Genomic DNA, 17,181 nt, shown 5'->3' with positions numbered 1-17,181 from the left:
ATCAACTTCAATCAGGGTATGGACAGAATCTTCTGTAATAATTTTAATACTTGTTTTTTTGAAATACTTGGACCAATTTATTTCTACTGGTGTCACGTGGTCTTTTGTAGGAGTTTTATTTTCGATTAATGTCAAGGCTATCACCATTGCTATTGTTGTGGGCTTCGAGCAGGGAGGAAGAGGCAGGGAGACGAAACTCCGTAAAACAAAGTTGGGTCAGATATTGACACAGAGTTATTTCTCTCAAAACACAAAATGGCCTTGTAAAAATGTAAATACACCAACCTGGATGTTCCGGGCTCCCGATCCGTTGATCCCTGGATTCTTCCGGCACTGCCACAGGTTTGACGGATGATTGAAATGTAGGATGAGATAAATTTTTTTTGCGTTGCCAATATTTTTTGGCTGATTATAATATTTTTCAGAATAAGCTATAAAAAATATAGTAGACATAAAAAAAATACAGTATTTTATGGAAGGATTAAAAAAAAAAAGACAAAGGTATGTTCGTCACTTATTTATTCTTGTAAGAACCATATTTTTTTGCACTTCTTGCATCTTTCAACAATCTTTTGTCTACAATGGAAGTGTCATATGCTTTATCACATTCAATTTTTAAATTAATGTAGATCAAAAGCTCATTTTTTACTAATGAGGTATTGGCTCTGTTTCTCTCTTCTCGCCATTACGAATTCATAATTGAAAACATTCTTTTTGTGAATACCGGAGTAGCGGGAACAATCTTTTCCTTTTTTTATTGTCAATCCAGAGCTTCTAATATTGTCTCACAGTCATGAAATGAAATCTCGTATTCTGAATTAAATTTTTTGATTTTGCATAATTTGCAAAATAAAGTATAGATTACAGCTAAGTAAAGAGGAAAAGAGGTCTTAAATACTGATCAGGGAGGAAGAGTACCGATTTAACATCAACGACAACTCAGGCCAGTCATTTAGCCAGCGATCAACTGTCACTTGAACTCAATAATAATAATAATAATATTTTAGAGGACCGAACATCAAGTGCGCTCAGCGCAGTGAAGGCTTGTACTGAATGACTCTCTGCTAATTTCTGGCCCATTTTTGACTGGTAGGCAGGCTTAAGTTTCATCTCCTCATCTCTTTCTTTCTGGCTTCAAGATACTGATAGGTACCACCATGTCCTGGATTGAATATCTGACGTACCAACAAGATCCTAAAAATTATGCATGGTACCACGATGCCCCTTCAGTAAAATCTTACAGCAATATGGGGATTCTCTTTGTCGTTTTCATCTTGTTAGTCTTGATCTTGATTTATCCCAAAAACGATAAAGGTGTATCCTGAAGAAACATTTAAAGATTATACTGCGGCATGATCAGGAGTCTTCCAATTATCGAGGCCTTAGGCGAGAATCGTTAGGCTTGGCTTTTCATGATTCAAGAATATTAAATATTTTGGCACCGAGAGAATTTCGTGAATTCCCCGCATTCAATTTTAGTAAGCCAGAATCATGATTTTATGCACTTCTTACTAAATTGCTATAAAAAAGTCTGGCATGCATCGGTGCAGCTCGTACGCCATTTTGCAGCTGATCGTAACTTTGGTGAATTTATGTCGTAATGTAGGGAAAAATTTTCGATGAAATTTTTTTTTTTTTTTTGTTTTTTTAATTACAGATCACTTCTTTGCAAAGAAACGCTAGTATTGCATAATAAATCCATGTATTCATTATGCGTTGCTCATTACTTTATCCGTCTATCTGAGAATATTTCAAATATCTTCAACACAATTCTAGACTAGCTTCGTATGTTACGGAGGTATTGATAATGAGATATGAAAATCACAACAGTTGAATGATTCGCCAAGCCATTTGTTGCTGTTTCGAAGACTTGAATTTCTATTTCTGACAAATAGAATATCACGAATCGTAGAACTTGTGGATGTTCGCATTTATTTTCTGCTTCGAGTGAGTTATCAGTGAAGGACTAAACCTGATGTAGTATTTTGGACGTTCTGATCGTTTTTCACGTGGCGCTGGTTTTTCGGGTATTCCATCATCCATGCAATAGTATTTCCTTCGCCGCTTTATTTTGCTTCAACTGCACTATTTATTTACTCCAGAAACTTAGGGTTCTTAGTCTGACTGCTTTCGAGCGCATCTCACTTATCCAATGCACTGACTCGACTGGATCGATATAGGATTCTCTGAGAGAAGAAGCGGGGATGTAAACCTGCCAAAGTATTGACCACGCAGGCGCAGAAGGTATAATGTGCTGCGTTCAATGTCAGAAAAGGACTACGTATCTGTCGCAAGCTGGCAAAGTCTGATCATCAAACGAGGACCTTTTTGATTTCTCAACGTCGGGTAGGAGAGACTTCAGGAATTGATCAAGATTCATTTCATCATTGCATGTTCGTGGGGGGAAAAGGAAACTAACTAAGTGGCCAGGTCAGTTGATGTTTCTGTACCTCTTGAAATACGTGTATCATCTATGCCAGACGAATCTTTCGTACTTCATCATTCGCTGGTTTACGGTTTTCAAATCATTCTCAGCATCAATGTCAACCGTGACCTTATTTGCTACGATATTTATTGGTAGCTTATTCCACTTGAAAGGTATTATGAAGATCTCGGAAGCTGATCTAATTCGTATTAAGCCTCCCACAGTCAACTATGGTGGGCGCCATCTTTGTTAGTGGATAGCAGAGTTTACTGGTGGTCAGCGTACGAACTTCTTCCGTCAGGAGCGTATAATGTGTAACATTATTTATGGGACCTATGGGGTTCCAAATGTGCGAATTTCTTCTTTTTTTTTACGACTTCATATGCTGAACATTAGTTCTTCGGTAGCAAAGACTCATTCAGTCGTAGTGAGGTATAGTTTTTTGCTTCTATTTCTGTGAAACTCTCTTCTCTGTAAAACTACTTCATATCTAACAGCACGATTAGTACAAGTAAACAAGTCAATAGCGAACGTGTTGATCATTCATAGTAACATTTGCCTACACATAGATATGTTATTATTCAACATAATATATCGAATAATGGTCTTACATTTCCATTAATATTTTACCATAGAACAGAAGTAGAACAAACTTATGTTTGTATCCAAGTATACAGATTAATTACTGGTTAATTTTTAACTTCCCGTTTCTGTTATCAGAGAAAATAGTAAGTTATTGTAACCACCCCGCAAATGAAAAGCTTAGTTTTCACTTCATCTCGACATTTCGAGATATAGAGAATCACCTCCGACCATTTTCGGATGGACGTCTTTGTGTGTGTACGTATGTACTTATGCATGTGTTCAATTTTTTTGTCCGATCATATCTCGAGAACGAGTTACCGGAATTTAATGATTTCGGTTAAAAATCGTTCAAATCGTTGACCACGAATCCGAATTTGTAGATCGAAATTCGAGTTTGATATTAATATTTTTTTTCTGTGAGCCTGGAACGTTCAGTGTGAGAACGAGAAGTTGGAGGGCTAAAGCCGCTTGTTTTATTCCACTACATTTTTTGTAGAGATCACAGTCTTTTTCATAACTTATTAGTAGAAATAAATTTTACGATCATCGCCATATCATGGTTACAACAAATTTGCGAAAAATGTTTTTACAAATAGTTCAACAAAAATGTTATGAACATTATAGCGTGGTCCTTCAAAATGATCATCTTTAACCGACTCTGGACCTCCCAGAACGGTTCAAATAATAAAAAAATTCTTCGAATATCGGAGATAAACAAAAACACTAAGCAATGATAATCGATCGCTAACTCCAAGTAATGATTAATGCGTTTGAATTGAGAATAACAACTGATCGATTTTCAACTAAATTAGAAATGATTTATCACTGTTCTTATTGTAAATATTCAAAGAATTTTTCTGCCAAGGTTTGAAAGATTCCAGGAGTATCAACGTGCAAAGTTATGATTTCTTCTTCATTCTTCCGCTATAACGCTATTTTTCATCATCAGTGATTATATCATCAGTGTCTTCTGCCCAAATTCGAAACTCACAATTAATTTATGCTCACAGGCACACTACGAGTTGAACTAAAACTCTATAATGTTGAATTAATTTTTTTCTCATTTTTTTTTGTATCCATCTGGGGGGTCCACAGCCAGTTCAAATTCGAAAATGACTTTTTTAAGGACCACCTTAATGATTATATCAAACAATGCTACATGTTTTGCTTCTTATACTATCATGCCGATGGCCCTCTCAAAATTAAACGTGTACCCAAATGCATCAATTGACCTTCAACGTTGGTGGCCATGTAAAATAAGAAACAGTTATCTCGAAAATTGCTTTCCAATATCTCGTATGAGTCATAATTTGGGAAAATGAGATTCAGAAAATCATGCGCATACGTGGTATGTTGAGCTATGTCTACTCATCATCAAGAATGATCACGAAGATCTGTATACTCACTAAATATCATCTTCGTGCCATTTCCATACGTGCACAGTATCATCTTTTGGATTGTAGTTTTCTCACATCATATCATTTTTTAGCTGTTACTGTATACACTCTGGACTGCCTCAAAGAGGTCGCTGTATTCACTTTGTACACTGTTGCAAGACATTGCATTTTCAACTCAGTGCTTTCTTGGAGCCTTTGCTGGATTCATTTTGTGTTTTTTGAACTTCCAAGCTGTGTTGAAGCCATCAAGCGGATAAGCTACAGATTTCAATCATGTTCTGTCTACACCTAGCACAGCAGTCTTTTAAAGATCAAGATAGCTTATCTAGAAAATTAAAAACAATTCTTCATTACACTTCCGTGAAGTACGGCTGTTACGCGCTTACAAGTAATTGTATAGCGCATAACATTTTATTACTCATTACATATAATATATGCAAGTAAACTGTAATATGAACTTTTTTACTTTTATATGTTACTTCAATTCATATCATAATTGGGATAATTAAAAAAATCGCTTGTACTTGCAATTCCGAGCTAGTGCATTTTTGTAAATGCTGATGCTGTAATATTTTCAATAGCAATATGTCCAATAATGATATTAAAATATTTGTCACCAGTTTCTAATGAACAAATATATTTGAGGTACTGAACTTGTCTGATAATGAAGAATCCGCTTCCTACCTGCTGTATATAATCGATTCATACAGCGTCAAATTTGGCTTACACTCGTATGGCTAAGTAAGTGACGTCTCACCTCGTACATTTCCGTAAGTGATCAAGCCCAGCTTTTACACAATATCTTATCTTGTTGCAGATGATGCAAAGCAATTGGTACGAATTTTTTTACACTTTCCTTTTATGGTATGATTTTTTTTTTACTACGCATTTTCACAATATCGCCTGGCTTACAATAAATGTGCATTGATTGCTCGCATCTCCTTCATAAAATTCGTAAATAATAACAAATCGTTATAGGTGACAGAATTAATTATTGCACGATGATGTTTAAAACATCGACATATATGTATTACGTTTCTTAGCATGGTAAATGGTTAAATGAAAGTATGCAATGAATGTGCGACAGTTCTCATTTTTCATGTCCTAATCCCACCTAAGAGTACAAGAGGCAATCAAGTATAAAGTTATTCGAAACTGATACGCATGTTATAAAACAACTAGCATGATGTGAGAAAACCACTATGACGATCTACCAAATGATATGAGAAATATAAATAATTTCACATATTTTGCTGGAGTACTTAGCTGCAGGAACTTACCCGAATACTGTGACATCGATTCTTCGTATCAGCCATACATAAATTGTTTGGCACTGTCGAAGCTTGGAATGGCTCAACGCACTCAAGCTGTGTTTGCGGTGTATTACACGAGCCATGGTGAAAGGAAATAAGGTGTTTTCTTGCGCATTACTGTAGCTTCGTAGCTTCGGCCATTAAGAACTGCCTCCAGATGACGTCATTTATATTTAACTAATCATCTGGGAGCTATCACGTGACTCTGCTATTGCGCAGCTCTGTTTAGAGCACATCTTGTTTCTTTACACGGCTTACACCATGGCACGAGTTGTGCATGGGTATGCGTGTGCACTATAGATAGGCATATAAGATTAGACCCCGAGAGTACGGAGGTGGCCCCTTGGTGAGCGCGAAAGCGCAGCAGAAAAAGAAAGCTGCATATGGGGTCCCCTCTATCTCTATCTAATCACGCATGCGCACTCAGCGTTTGTCTAGTAAGAAATTGAAAATTAAATAGTAAAATGCTATTCATAATTTTTAAGACAATTTTATACAAACATGAATAATACAGACAAGTACATACCGTATTATCATATACTGTAATGAAACGTAAAATATAAGAAACCTGCATTAACAATAGGAATCAATCTATAAGTATGAAATTTTTATGTTAGGACTATGAACTATAAATACAATACTTACATGTAAAAGTGCGTTTGCAAAATGGACTTGGTCGTGCTTAACGTATAAGGCATTTTTTTGTCATTTTGATTGATACTCCATCAATTCAAAATCACATAAAACAACATTTGGTAGCAACATGGACATAAAACTCAACGGCGGAGCAAATACGTGCCTCGCGCATGCGCGTCTATCAGAAGTAGGGGGGGGGGGGGGGGGGGCTGTATGCAACTTTCGTCTTCTCTCTCGCTGCTGACTTCTCAGCTCTGTCGCGCGGTCTGTTGTTATATGTCTGTGATGTGCACGGACGTGGCCCACGGAAATTTGCACTCAACTGTGATTCGGTCTCGCCAGTTCAGACAGCGCCAAGCCGAAAAGTTTATGGTGGCGCCATCTTATATCAACGAATTTTCGCGGTAGAAAATCTCAGTATATGGAGCCTAACCAACAACGGAGTTGCAATTAACCTATTCGTGGTGCTGTTTTGTTGTGGATGAAATAGATTTCAGTGGTACTTAAGTGCCGTGAATCGTTAATCAACCGAAATGCTATCGCAGTCGGATTAGCGGCAGCCATGTTGACATTGTGAGTGTGTGAATACGTATGTGGGTTTTTTATAATAATTTTTTTCAGTACTTTTCACGTAACTGTGATCTGATGCTGCTACTTTACCCACGATACTTTTGAATGAGGCATCATTTCGTCACAAAACATTCGAAAAGTATTCTCCCGTCTTCGAGAATTCATCCTGCGAAAATTATTTGTACACGTGCACATGTGGTACAATAATAAAAATAAAAGACATGCCTAAGATTGACTCTTAAATCACCATGAAGCCATCAAGCAACGCTGACTCGGTGCGACGTTTTGTTCAATCCATTGCAGATCTCTTGACCTTTACGATACCGAACACAGAACTCGAGCAATGATTCTAGAAGTTAATGTGACGACGTGAATTAGTATCATGAAATTTTCGTTCCATTCGATTTTTCATATTGTAATATTTTCAATTATGAGCATGAAAAACAAACTTAAAATAATGTGAAACTTTACATTTTGATGAATATAAATTCCGTTACACACAAGTTCAACACAAAAAAATGAGAAAAATCCTGAAGGCCTGGGAGTAAAGGGGGCAAAAAGAATGGACTGCGTGTCCCAATGACAAGTTCTGGATCATGAAATTTTCATCCCACAAAATTCATCTTGCAAGTTTTCGAACGATATATTCGTACAGTAACATTGAAAATATTTATTTTTCAGACATTCACGTATAAAATGGAATCGAACGGCTTTGTCTTGCTGTCACAGTGGAGGCAGTGTCTGGTAGCTTGTGGTGGGTTTCCAGCAATACGTAAATTGGACATACAACAATTACAGTCCGGGATCTGATCAGTTCGCGCAAATTTCGCATCATCATAAACTCACTCGAATTTCTTGGGATTAAACGAGAATCAAGTAATTGATATCCATTCAATTTTTGAGTACCAAGTACAGGTCAACTCTTTCCTTGTTGCAGCATCAACTTTGACATTGAGTTCACCAATCGGCCTTTTTTTCTGCGACAAAGACTTGACGATGTATCATGGTATCAGCCCCAAGTTAGAAATCGGCCTGATAATAATTGGTGTAATTCTCGGAGGAGTCTATGCCGATGCTAAAGGACGCAGGTGATCTATGATGATGTCATCATTATTCGTGTTATTTCAAATTGCCTGCTATATCTGTGTATACTTCAAAGCAAGAGACGTGACTGCGATAGTGATCATAATTAAAATTGGCCTGGGCTTTACAAGCGTTGTCGTACTTACTTGGATCTCGGAAATCACCACCACCAATATACGGCAAATGGCAATGGTGCTTCCATTGTCAATTTACTCCGTCGCAATATTCAGTTGGACCTTAACACTTGAACAATCGCGACCAAAGTTTCAGACGTTTAATTTTCGATCCGGTGCTTGTGTTTTGATCCTGTTCGCATGTCACACGTGGGTAGTATTAAACTGTCCTGAGACACCCTATTACTTGAACTGGATGGAACGGTATGAGGAAACAGAACAGTCACTGTCATTCTACACAGGATGCAAGCACGTCAGAATAGCAGAAGATATTCCGCAACCATTAAACGATCTACGAGCGCATAGGTATCGCAAACAATGGCGAGGAAAACTCGGAGAAATAGTGAAAATGGAAAATTGTCGAAGTCTGGGAATTATTTTTCTTCTCATAGTAGTCAAATGGGCCACGAAGCAGTCCTACAGTGAGTTACTCCTTGCGGAAGTGGCTAAGAAGATTCCGGTTTCCTTGACCGTCGCTTTACTCTTGCCGTTAGCGGGGTTCAGTATCCTCATGATGCTATCGATCAATCTATTCACAAGGAAAAAATCTTTGTTGGTAGTAACTATAGTAAGCTTGATAGCATCTGTAATTAGCATATTCGTGGATGAGACTTCTCCGGTACTTGTGATACTGATTTTCGTAAAATACTCAATTCACTATATTTTTGTCGGTGTCGTTTTGGCCTACGCAGGAGTATCATTTTCAACTAACATCAAGGTTCTCGCCATTGCTTTAATTATGATCTTTGAGGTGCTCGCAAGGAACACATTCTTCTGGATCGGGTCTCTGATAGAGAGAGAGAACTTATGGATCTATTCTGAAGCAATTACACTTAAAACTTGCATTGACATTGGGACACTTCTTGCTGCTGGTATTTTAATCGTGATCTTCATTCCAAAGACCATTAGGGTGCAGTCCGATGATATGTCGAAAGATTACGCGGTTGCCTCGACGGCAGATTTGGAGTTGTCGAGACAGTAAAGAAAATCTCACCTTGGTTCCCTTGATGTCAAAATATTTTCAAATTTGTTTCACTGAGAGGAGTTTCATGCCTGATTGTTGGATTTCGATGTGCCACCATAGTGTGCTTTTATTGTGAAAAGTTAGCGTGATGACTTGTAGATAGGTTAACTAGCTGGGAATTATTAGTTCAGTCTTTTTTCGAGACGTCTGAAAAGTCGTACTATTCAACGGGACGACATATTGAAAAATGTCCATGACATTTTTCCTCTAACTTTATATGTAACGTATGAAAAGAATTGGCAAATTAATTTTGATTCGACATTTTTTAACTTTAATGTATTCATCGCGTTTAATAAATTCTTCTTCGATCTGAAATGGTCTTCCAGGACACGTTTCACTATGATGTATTTATTTTCACAGTCATAGATAAAATAAGTAAGGTGTCATTACTCACGTCGATCATCCTTACTGAACCAATTACTTTATAAATATTCAAACCTCATTGACAAAAATTCTTCCAGCAATTTTTGCCACTGCTCAAATTGTGTATTACTTGTTAAGAGAATATTGAATTTAAGTTAAATAATAATAGCATTGGATAACGCAACATAAAAATTATTCTTTCTAATTGTAATCTATTTGTATCGAATATTGAACCAGTTTGGGGAATAAAAATATTTTCAGCAGCCTAATACTGAGAATAATCTGATAGTCAGTTATTGTACCTACCGTCTTGGCAAGATTATACTTTCACTGTAAAATTCGTAAATGAAATTAACGTTTTGAAAAAATTATTTTCACAAGAAAGGGGCAGTTAATACCACACAATAGTATGTTCCTTGTTATTATTTTGCCATAAATAATGTTGTCACTCTCATTTTGTTTTATTGATTATCCTTGAACGCCAATTTTCGATTGCCCACCACTACGGATTGGCTTTAACGATCAGTCCGAAATTTAGCAAGTATTGTACTCGGAAAGTTCGTTGAAATGAACCATCACTCGACCCCTCTTGTTACTCAGATTTTCACTTTGCTTCCTTCATTCACCTCTCTCGGTGTGTATACGCTTTGAAACATTGGCCAATCTTTCAAATTGTAGATCGTTTTAGTTCCATAAATTTCTTCCGAATTCCATTTCAGTATTTAAACCCATTCAAAAGTTATTAAGCAGTTCCGTGATTTCGGTCCACTGTGTATACCTGTAAAAGAGAAAAAAAATGAACAATTAGCCTAGTCACTACTCAGAACGTTGCAATAGCCAAATACAAACATGACTCACAAGACACTTAAGGCTATTATTCTTGACCTTACAATTAATCTTACTAACTCGATCGTAGTGCTGCCAAAAATATGCAACGTTTATGATATCAATCTAATATGTGAACACAAAGTATTCAAAGAATGATTAAATTATTATTTAACGAACGAGAGCGGTTCCCATTATCGGATATAATCGTGCGCACGGACAAGCTCACGATAAGTATTTGATTTAAACTGCCAATGATCGTAAAGCACTTTCAGACTAACGCATGACATTACAATATTAAATGCGTAAAACAAAAATTTGAAATGGCTCACATAATGTTATCTAATGCTGTAATATTTTGTTCACTGAATGCATTTATGAAGGGAAAACATTTTCATCGATGTAGGAGATTTGATCGGATAATGTCTGTGCAAGGTTTGCATTTTGATACTTTTGTGAACTATACAAAATTGCAGATTACTGATGGCATTCGATATAAACCTTATTTTTCCAATTAAATCAATCAAATTACGCTCGCTGGCTTGTGAAATATTACGATAATTTGATGTAAGTCACCGACTCACATCCAGGTCTGGAGGAGGATTTTCAGAGAGGATATTTTGGTGTTAAACGAACCAACAAGAGTTTTTCCAAGCAACTAATAGACCTCATTCTGGAACAAACAATTAATGCTGAGACTGCGAGGTGGCTAAGAGACTTTATAAACTTCACAAACATCATATCAACTCTTAGGCGTTTGGCAAAGAGTTATAACATTCGATCTACGGTATTATGTCACGTCTACAAATAAACTGGATTACAAAAATTTCAAGATATCGTTGCAAATTTGGAAGTGTATCATAGTAAAAAACAAAATGTTACTCATCTTCAGAATTTCATGGCTATATTGAAAAAATGTATTTACCCTTTCGATCCAGAGTTGGACTATAAATACCTTTATACCGGACATTTATACCGGAAAAGCTGCCACCAAGCCTGTAGAGTATTTCTTTTTTGATGTAGATAAGCTGGGAATGAAATGCGAGAAGCTTTTATTTCTGAACGTGTTCTGGCACCTGACAGATTTGAGAAGCGGATCAAGAGAGTCAAAATTTATAATTTCACAGCTGAAGGTGTGAAAAGAGAAGGTGAAACTTGGAGATAAAGTACAAGAAGTGCGAATGTCGAGAGATTTGTTTGGCCGTATGCTAGGACTCTCAATTGAGCACAACGTCGACATTGCGAAGATTTTATTGTATCACATAATTCCTACGCCATTGTCACTATTGCATTTGGATGGTTCGATTTGTAATACTGATACATCCACGTTCATAAAAATTTCAGAGCAAGAAGTTAATAGTGCAGTACCAACCTACATTGATGTACAAATATTTTCATATTTGAAAGTTAAAAACATTAGTTTTTACAAATTTCAACATCGATTCGGTGGTAAACCAAAAAATCAGCCGCATCACAAATTTTAAAAAATCTTTTGTTACATCATACTAAACACAGCCACCGAAGGATTAAGGATATCTCAATTTTGAAATTCTTGAGATTAACCCTTTTTCGAAATTTCAATATCGTTGATGCAGTAGTAAAAACTTTTTCAGCCCAACCCTTTCGCGGTGCGTGGGTTATTTTTTAGTGAAAAAATGCAAGAGTCTCGGAAAAGAGTGAAATCTAGGCCCTTTTTTGAACCGCCCTACTCCACATTCTCTGATCGCGAACCGAAACCCGCCCGAAAATCCAAAAAATGTACCATTTTTCGTTCATATCTTACAGAAAATGTACCTAAATAATGATTATTATCAAGACCTGTTGATTAAATTCGATATTTTTCATTTTATTTCAAATATACCTTAGCTAGGTCTTATTACTCGCACGCAGATATATTATATTATATTATATATATATACCTTTATTCTCCTGACCTCTACCTCCAACGCTCGGTCCGCCATCTTGAGAAAAGGTGCTCAAATTCAATTTTTGTATAGTATCTCGGTAATCGTTGATCCGATCGCGATAAAGATCAATATAAAAAATAAAGCTCACTGAATTCTCTATAAAAAAAAGTGAAATTCATTTCATTCATATCTTCAATAGTATCTATGTAATACATCGGTAAACACAGAAACAATTTTTACTTATACGCTGTGCTCTCGAATCTGTGTTTCTACGAGTTCAAAATATCATCAAAAATCTATGGGCAACATTTTTAAATTCTTCAAACCGAAAGTGAAAATAATGTCTGCGGAATAGTGTCTCACAATAGTCCCTGGTTATACCTGGGACTGTTGCGTGACGACAAAACCGGAGGGGGGAACGAAGGGCTCGAGGGTCGAGGTAGCCTCTCAGGCCTGCTATAGTTTAAGAGCTGGTGACCACTTTCATTATTTCACGCCATGAAAAAAAATTTCCATTTCGTCATACTTTCTTAACATCGTTGATAATTAGTCCTAGAGAGCGCGGCGGGACTGGCGCAAAAGGTTAAAAAAATCAATCGAAAAACGTCATATTATAAGCGCTGGTTGGGGTGTGGTCATGATATTTGATATTTGATATCAAATGATATGATGAATGATAATGATAAGATGATAAATGATATTTTAATTTGAATGGCAAAAATAACGTACACTTGGTAGCTGGAAAAATAGCGGCAGATAGCGATGAAGATACGCGAAAATGTGTATAACTTACGTCACGCCGTAAGGACTGAAACAAAAATAAATACTTGCAGAAATTCATCCGCATTCTATATACAAAAGGGCTGAGAAAAATCTTGACACGAACATCGTAAATGATAAGGAAAAAGAGCCTAAATCTGCGCAGATTAGAGAACGGGCGCTACAGTTATTTTCGATTACCAGATTTCTATTTCGTAACATTTTTATATGTATAGCAGGGTGAGCTTACGTATTATTAATTATGACTTATAATTATATACTATTATTCATTATTTGTTACTGTTATTTAGCAATATTCACTCTCAGGTCGCGTTATTCACAGTATAATCCTAATATCTGAGTTCAAAATTTTATTCTGAAATACAAATGCGCATGAGACTGTTTCACTCGCACTCGCAATTGGGCGGGGTCTTTATCTGACCTGGCGGGGTGTTTCAATCGGAATTTTGTTCTGGAATGGACAATTTTGCTTTTTGGCTATGTATTCAACGATAATAAATCAGGTTAAATAGTGCAGTTTGTTAGGCAGCGTTAACTCCCTCTGGCACCCACTTTTAACCCACCGTCTGGTCTGGAAATTGTTTTACTTATTTGGAACATTATTAACTTTAATACTTCAATGTACCATGCTGATGCAAATGTTGTGACTAATGTTTGTTTCTCGCTCTTAAGGGGGTATTCTAGTGTAGAGGCATGAATTTGAGGTGTTTTTTGAAGTGCTATAAACAAAAAACAAAAAATATTTTTACCATCCATTTTTTTATCAGGCGTTTATTATTATTTCACGATTACAAAAAAAAAAAACAAGTCAAAAAATACAAAATTGAAAGTGCTATGAGTTGTTGAAGTGGGGGCTACAAAAAAAATGGCGCGCCAATGTTGTCACGATTGCAAGCATTTTCAAAATCAGAAAAAAAAAAAAAGATTATTAATCTAAATAAATGCAGCTATCGTACTAACTAAAAAAAAGTCGAAAAAAAATTTTTTTTTGCCAAATTAAGGCTGTCCGAAAAAATAATACGTTTTTTTTAACTTTTTTGGACGTTTCTGAATTTTTTAAGAATAGTAAAAATTATTATTTCGTTATAATAATAGTTCGTGCGATAGAGACATGTATTGAGAAGATTCTCACCAAATTTCAAGTAAATCGGTTCAATAGAACTTGAGAAATCATGTCAACCGTTTTGAAAAATGTAGTTTTGAGAAAAACGCGTTTAAAGTTTCGAGTAAAATTCGTTCCAGCCGAGCCAGTATTGAAGACGTGTCACTAAAATGGCTATATCTCTGAAAATAATTGAAATTTTGACTTGTCCTTTTAAGGACACATTCTTGAAAGGTTAAGCTTTGAAAATATAAAAAAAAAAAAAAATCGATTTTTTCAAATTTCTACACTAGAATACCCCCTTAAAAATGGTAGGGGCGCTAAAATAACCCTCGAAGGAGTGTCAGATACCGCATTCACTTGTTCCTACGTTGGAAGGGAGAATTTGTGAATTTGTTCTAGCCTGATGGTGTAATTGTAAGCTGTGACGTAACCCGTTGCTGGCTCCCTGACTACAGGGCCTAGCGAGTCGCATAGGCCCACCGGTCCTCATTTAGTGCGTTGAAACAACGCAGGGTGGCGCTGAAGACGCGTCTCGTCCTGCACCGTTCGGTCCCTTGGCCGCAAATTATAACCGTCATCACGCGTCCTTCGGTGACTGGACGCCATTCTGCCGTGCTATGGTGAAGAACAAGCTGCTCCTCGTGAACTCGTCAGATGTGATCAAGTAACTGAGATCACTTCGATTTTTCAACATTGAGTGGAAGAAAGTGAAGGCACCCAACGAGATTTTACATCATTCTATACTTGTCGGGAAGGAGGCCGAAGGGACATCTGCGACGGGATCAGGTGAGTTGTTGCTCGTATACTCTTTCAAACACGTGACGCTTCGGCCTGAAAAATATTAAGGTCTTTATCACCCGCCGTGTAAACAATTTAGAATGATTTTCAGTATCAAGATCACCTGTGATGTTCTTTCCTGTAATATGTATTATTTCATAACATCTCATTCCGCGTAAAGTAAATCATCGAGAGCACATAAATGAGTCGAATACATCGTGAGCGTGTATAATAAATTGTATGGGCAGATCCATTACTTTTCGCCGAAAAGTTTCGGGGGTGGGTCACCGATTTGACTGTCGTTTTTTTTTCTCGAAAGCAGGTCAGAAAAAAGGTGGTCCTGAAAATTTGAGCTCGATGCGCCCAAATTTGGCCGCCGGAGAATTTTTTGAAATTTGAACAAAGTCGATTCTTCAGTCATTTTCAAAAACTTATATCTCAGCTTCTACATGACTCAGAGATTCCAATCAAACGGGATCCTTCTATGTCAGCCTTATATTTTCAAGAAAAAAATAGTCAGTTCAAACTCATATCTGGCTTAGCTGGGAGCTTCCAACTGGACTGCTATTTTAATAAAATTTTTCTTATTTTCAAAAGGCTCTCAAATCTACATTTTTGGAAATCCAAGGATGATTGATGGCTTATATTTTTCGTTAAGGTATATTCTGATGATATCTGCCATATTTTTGCTTGATCGCTTCGATTTCACTGACACGTTGCCACATAAAGTAGGTCAATTTTTGAAATAACGCTGTTTTTGAATAGCTAGAACTTTTTTCTATCAACGCAAAAACCTTTGAAATTTTCACGGATTATACTTTATTGTATCCCTAAACAACCGTGAAAATTTCAGGTTTGCCTTAGAACTGGTTTCCGAGCTATAACATTTTTAATAATTTTTAAAAATGTCTAATTTTCGATATAATATGACATTTTTTGTGGTTTATTATAAGTTTCGATAATTTTACGCTCCCAATTAATAGGTACTTACTCGAAATTCGATTGTAGAGTAGGGGGCAAAATAAACCAGCTAAAAAAAAAAAAAACTAAGGAAAATAATTATTTCATCTGACTTCTTCTTCTCGTTGACAATTTTAAATACTTGATTTTTCTACTTTTATTCAAATTTTATATTTTGAGAAAGTTTATGAAGTATTTAAGAATTACTACACTCATAATAAAATAATCGGTTAGGTTAAGTGTGATAGTTCTTAAATACTTTATAAACTTTTTCAAAATATGTAATTTGAATAAATGTAGAAAAATTAAGTATTTAAAATTCACAACGAGAAGAAGACAGATGAAATGATTATTTCCCTTAGTTTCTTTTTTAACTTGCTTATTTTGCCCCCTACTCTACAATCGAATTTCGAGCAAGTACCTGTTAATTAGGAGCGTAAAATTATCGAAACTTACAATAAACCACAAAAAATGTCATATTATATCGAAAATTAGACATTTTTAAAAATTCATAGCTCGGAAACCAGTCTTGAGCCAAAATTGAAATTTCCAGGGTTGTTTAGGGATACAGTGAAGTATAATCCGTGAAAATTTCAAAGGTTTTTGCGTTGATAGAAAAAAGTTCTAGCTATTCAAAAACAGCGTTCTTTCAAAAATTGACCTACTTTATGTGGCAACATCTCAGTGAAATCGAAGCGATTAAGCAAAAATAGGGCAGATATCATCAGAATATACCTTACGAAAAATATAAGCCATCAATCATCCTTGGATTTCCAAAAATGTAGATTTGAGAGCCTTTTGAAAACAAGAAAAATTTTATTAAAATAGCAGTCCAGTTGGAAGCTCCCAGCTAAGCCAGATATGAGTTTGAACTGACTATTTTTTTCTTGAAAATATAAGGCTGACATAGAAGGATGCCATTTGATTGGAATCTCTGAGTCATATAGAAGCTGAGATATAAGTTTTTGAAAATGACTGAAGAATCGACTTTGTTCAAACATCAAAAAATTCTCCCGCGGCCAAATTTGGGCGCATCGACCTCAAATTTTCAGCACCACCTTTTTTCTGACCTGCTTCCGAGGAAAAAAAACGACAGTCAAATCTGTGCCCCACCCCCGCAAGTTTTCGGCGAAAAGTAACGGATCTATCCATGTATATGTAGAGACCTCTCGCGTAACATTCATTAGCGCTACTACTGCTCTCTAAACTGTTCACATTCAATGTAGCTAATTGTTTCTTTACTGACGTTAATATGCTG

At 36.2% G+C, this 17,181-nt stretch overlaps 1 protein-coding gene and 1 long non-coding RNA gene across 4 annotated transcripts; one reads left to right on the top strand and one right to left on the bottom strand.

The window, feature by feature from the left end:
• Positions 1 to 1,085: 1,085 nt before the first annotated feature.
• LOC124297015 (uncharacterized) lies at positions 1,086 to 2,249 on the bottom strand. The gene is made up of 2 exons (XR_006906500.1): positions 1,973 to 2,249; positions 1,086 to 1,321 (listed from the first exon to the last, which is right to left on the bottom strand). It is a non-coding gene; the product is annotated as an uncharacterized LOC124297015 (long non-coding RNA).
• A 7-nt stretch (positions 2,250 to 2,256) lies between these two features.
• On the top strand, positions 2,257 to 9,798 carry LOC124297013 (uncharacterized). 3 transcript variants are annotated; one of them, XM_046747565.1, is made up of 4 exons: positions 2,257 to 2,430; positions 7,608 to 7,680; positions 7,864 to 8,014; positions 8,086 to 9,798. In XM_046747565.1, the coding sequence occupies exons 3-4, from the start codon at positions 7,993 to 7,995 to the stop codon at positions 9,162 to 9,164; spliced, it is 1,101 nt and encodes a 366-aa protein (XP_046603521.1). In that variant the 5' UTR covers positions 2,257 to 2,430; positions 7,608 to 7,680; positions 7,864 to 7,992; the 3' UTR covers positions 9,165 to 9,798. The 3 variants fall into 3 exon arrangements, with proteins under 3 accessions (XP_046603521.1, XP_046603519.1, XP_046603520.1); XM_046747563.1 differs by having other exon boundaries at positions 7,864 to 9,798; XM_046747564.1 differs by lacking the exon at positions 2,257 to 2,430 and adding an exon at positions 6,602 to 6,929 and having other exon boundaries at positions 7,864 to 9,798.
• Positions 9,799 to 17,181: the final 7,383 nt, after the last annotated feature.

This window comes from Neodiprion virginianus, chromosome 2, assembly GCF_021901495.1.
Source record: "Neodiprion virginianus isolate iyNeoVirg1 chromosome 2, iyNeoVirg1.1, whole genome shotgun sequence".
NCBI lineage: Eukaryota > Metazoa > Arthropoda > Insecta > Hymenoptera > Diprionidae > Neodiprion > Neodiprion virginianus.
This window is presented reverse-complemented; position numbering and strand designations above follow the sequence as displayed.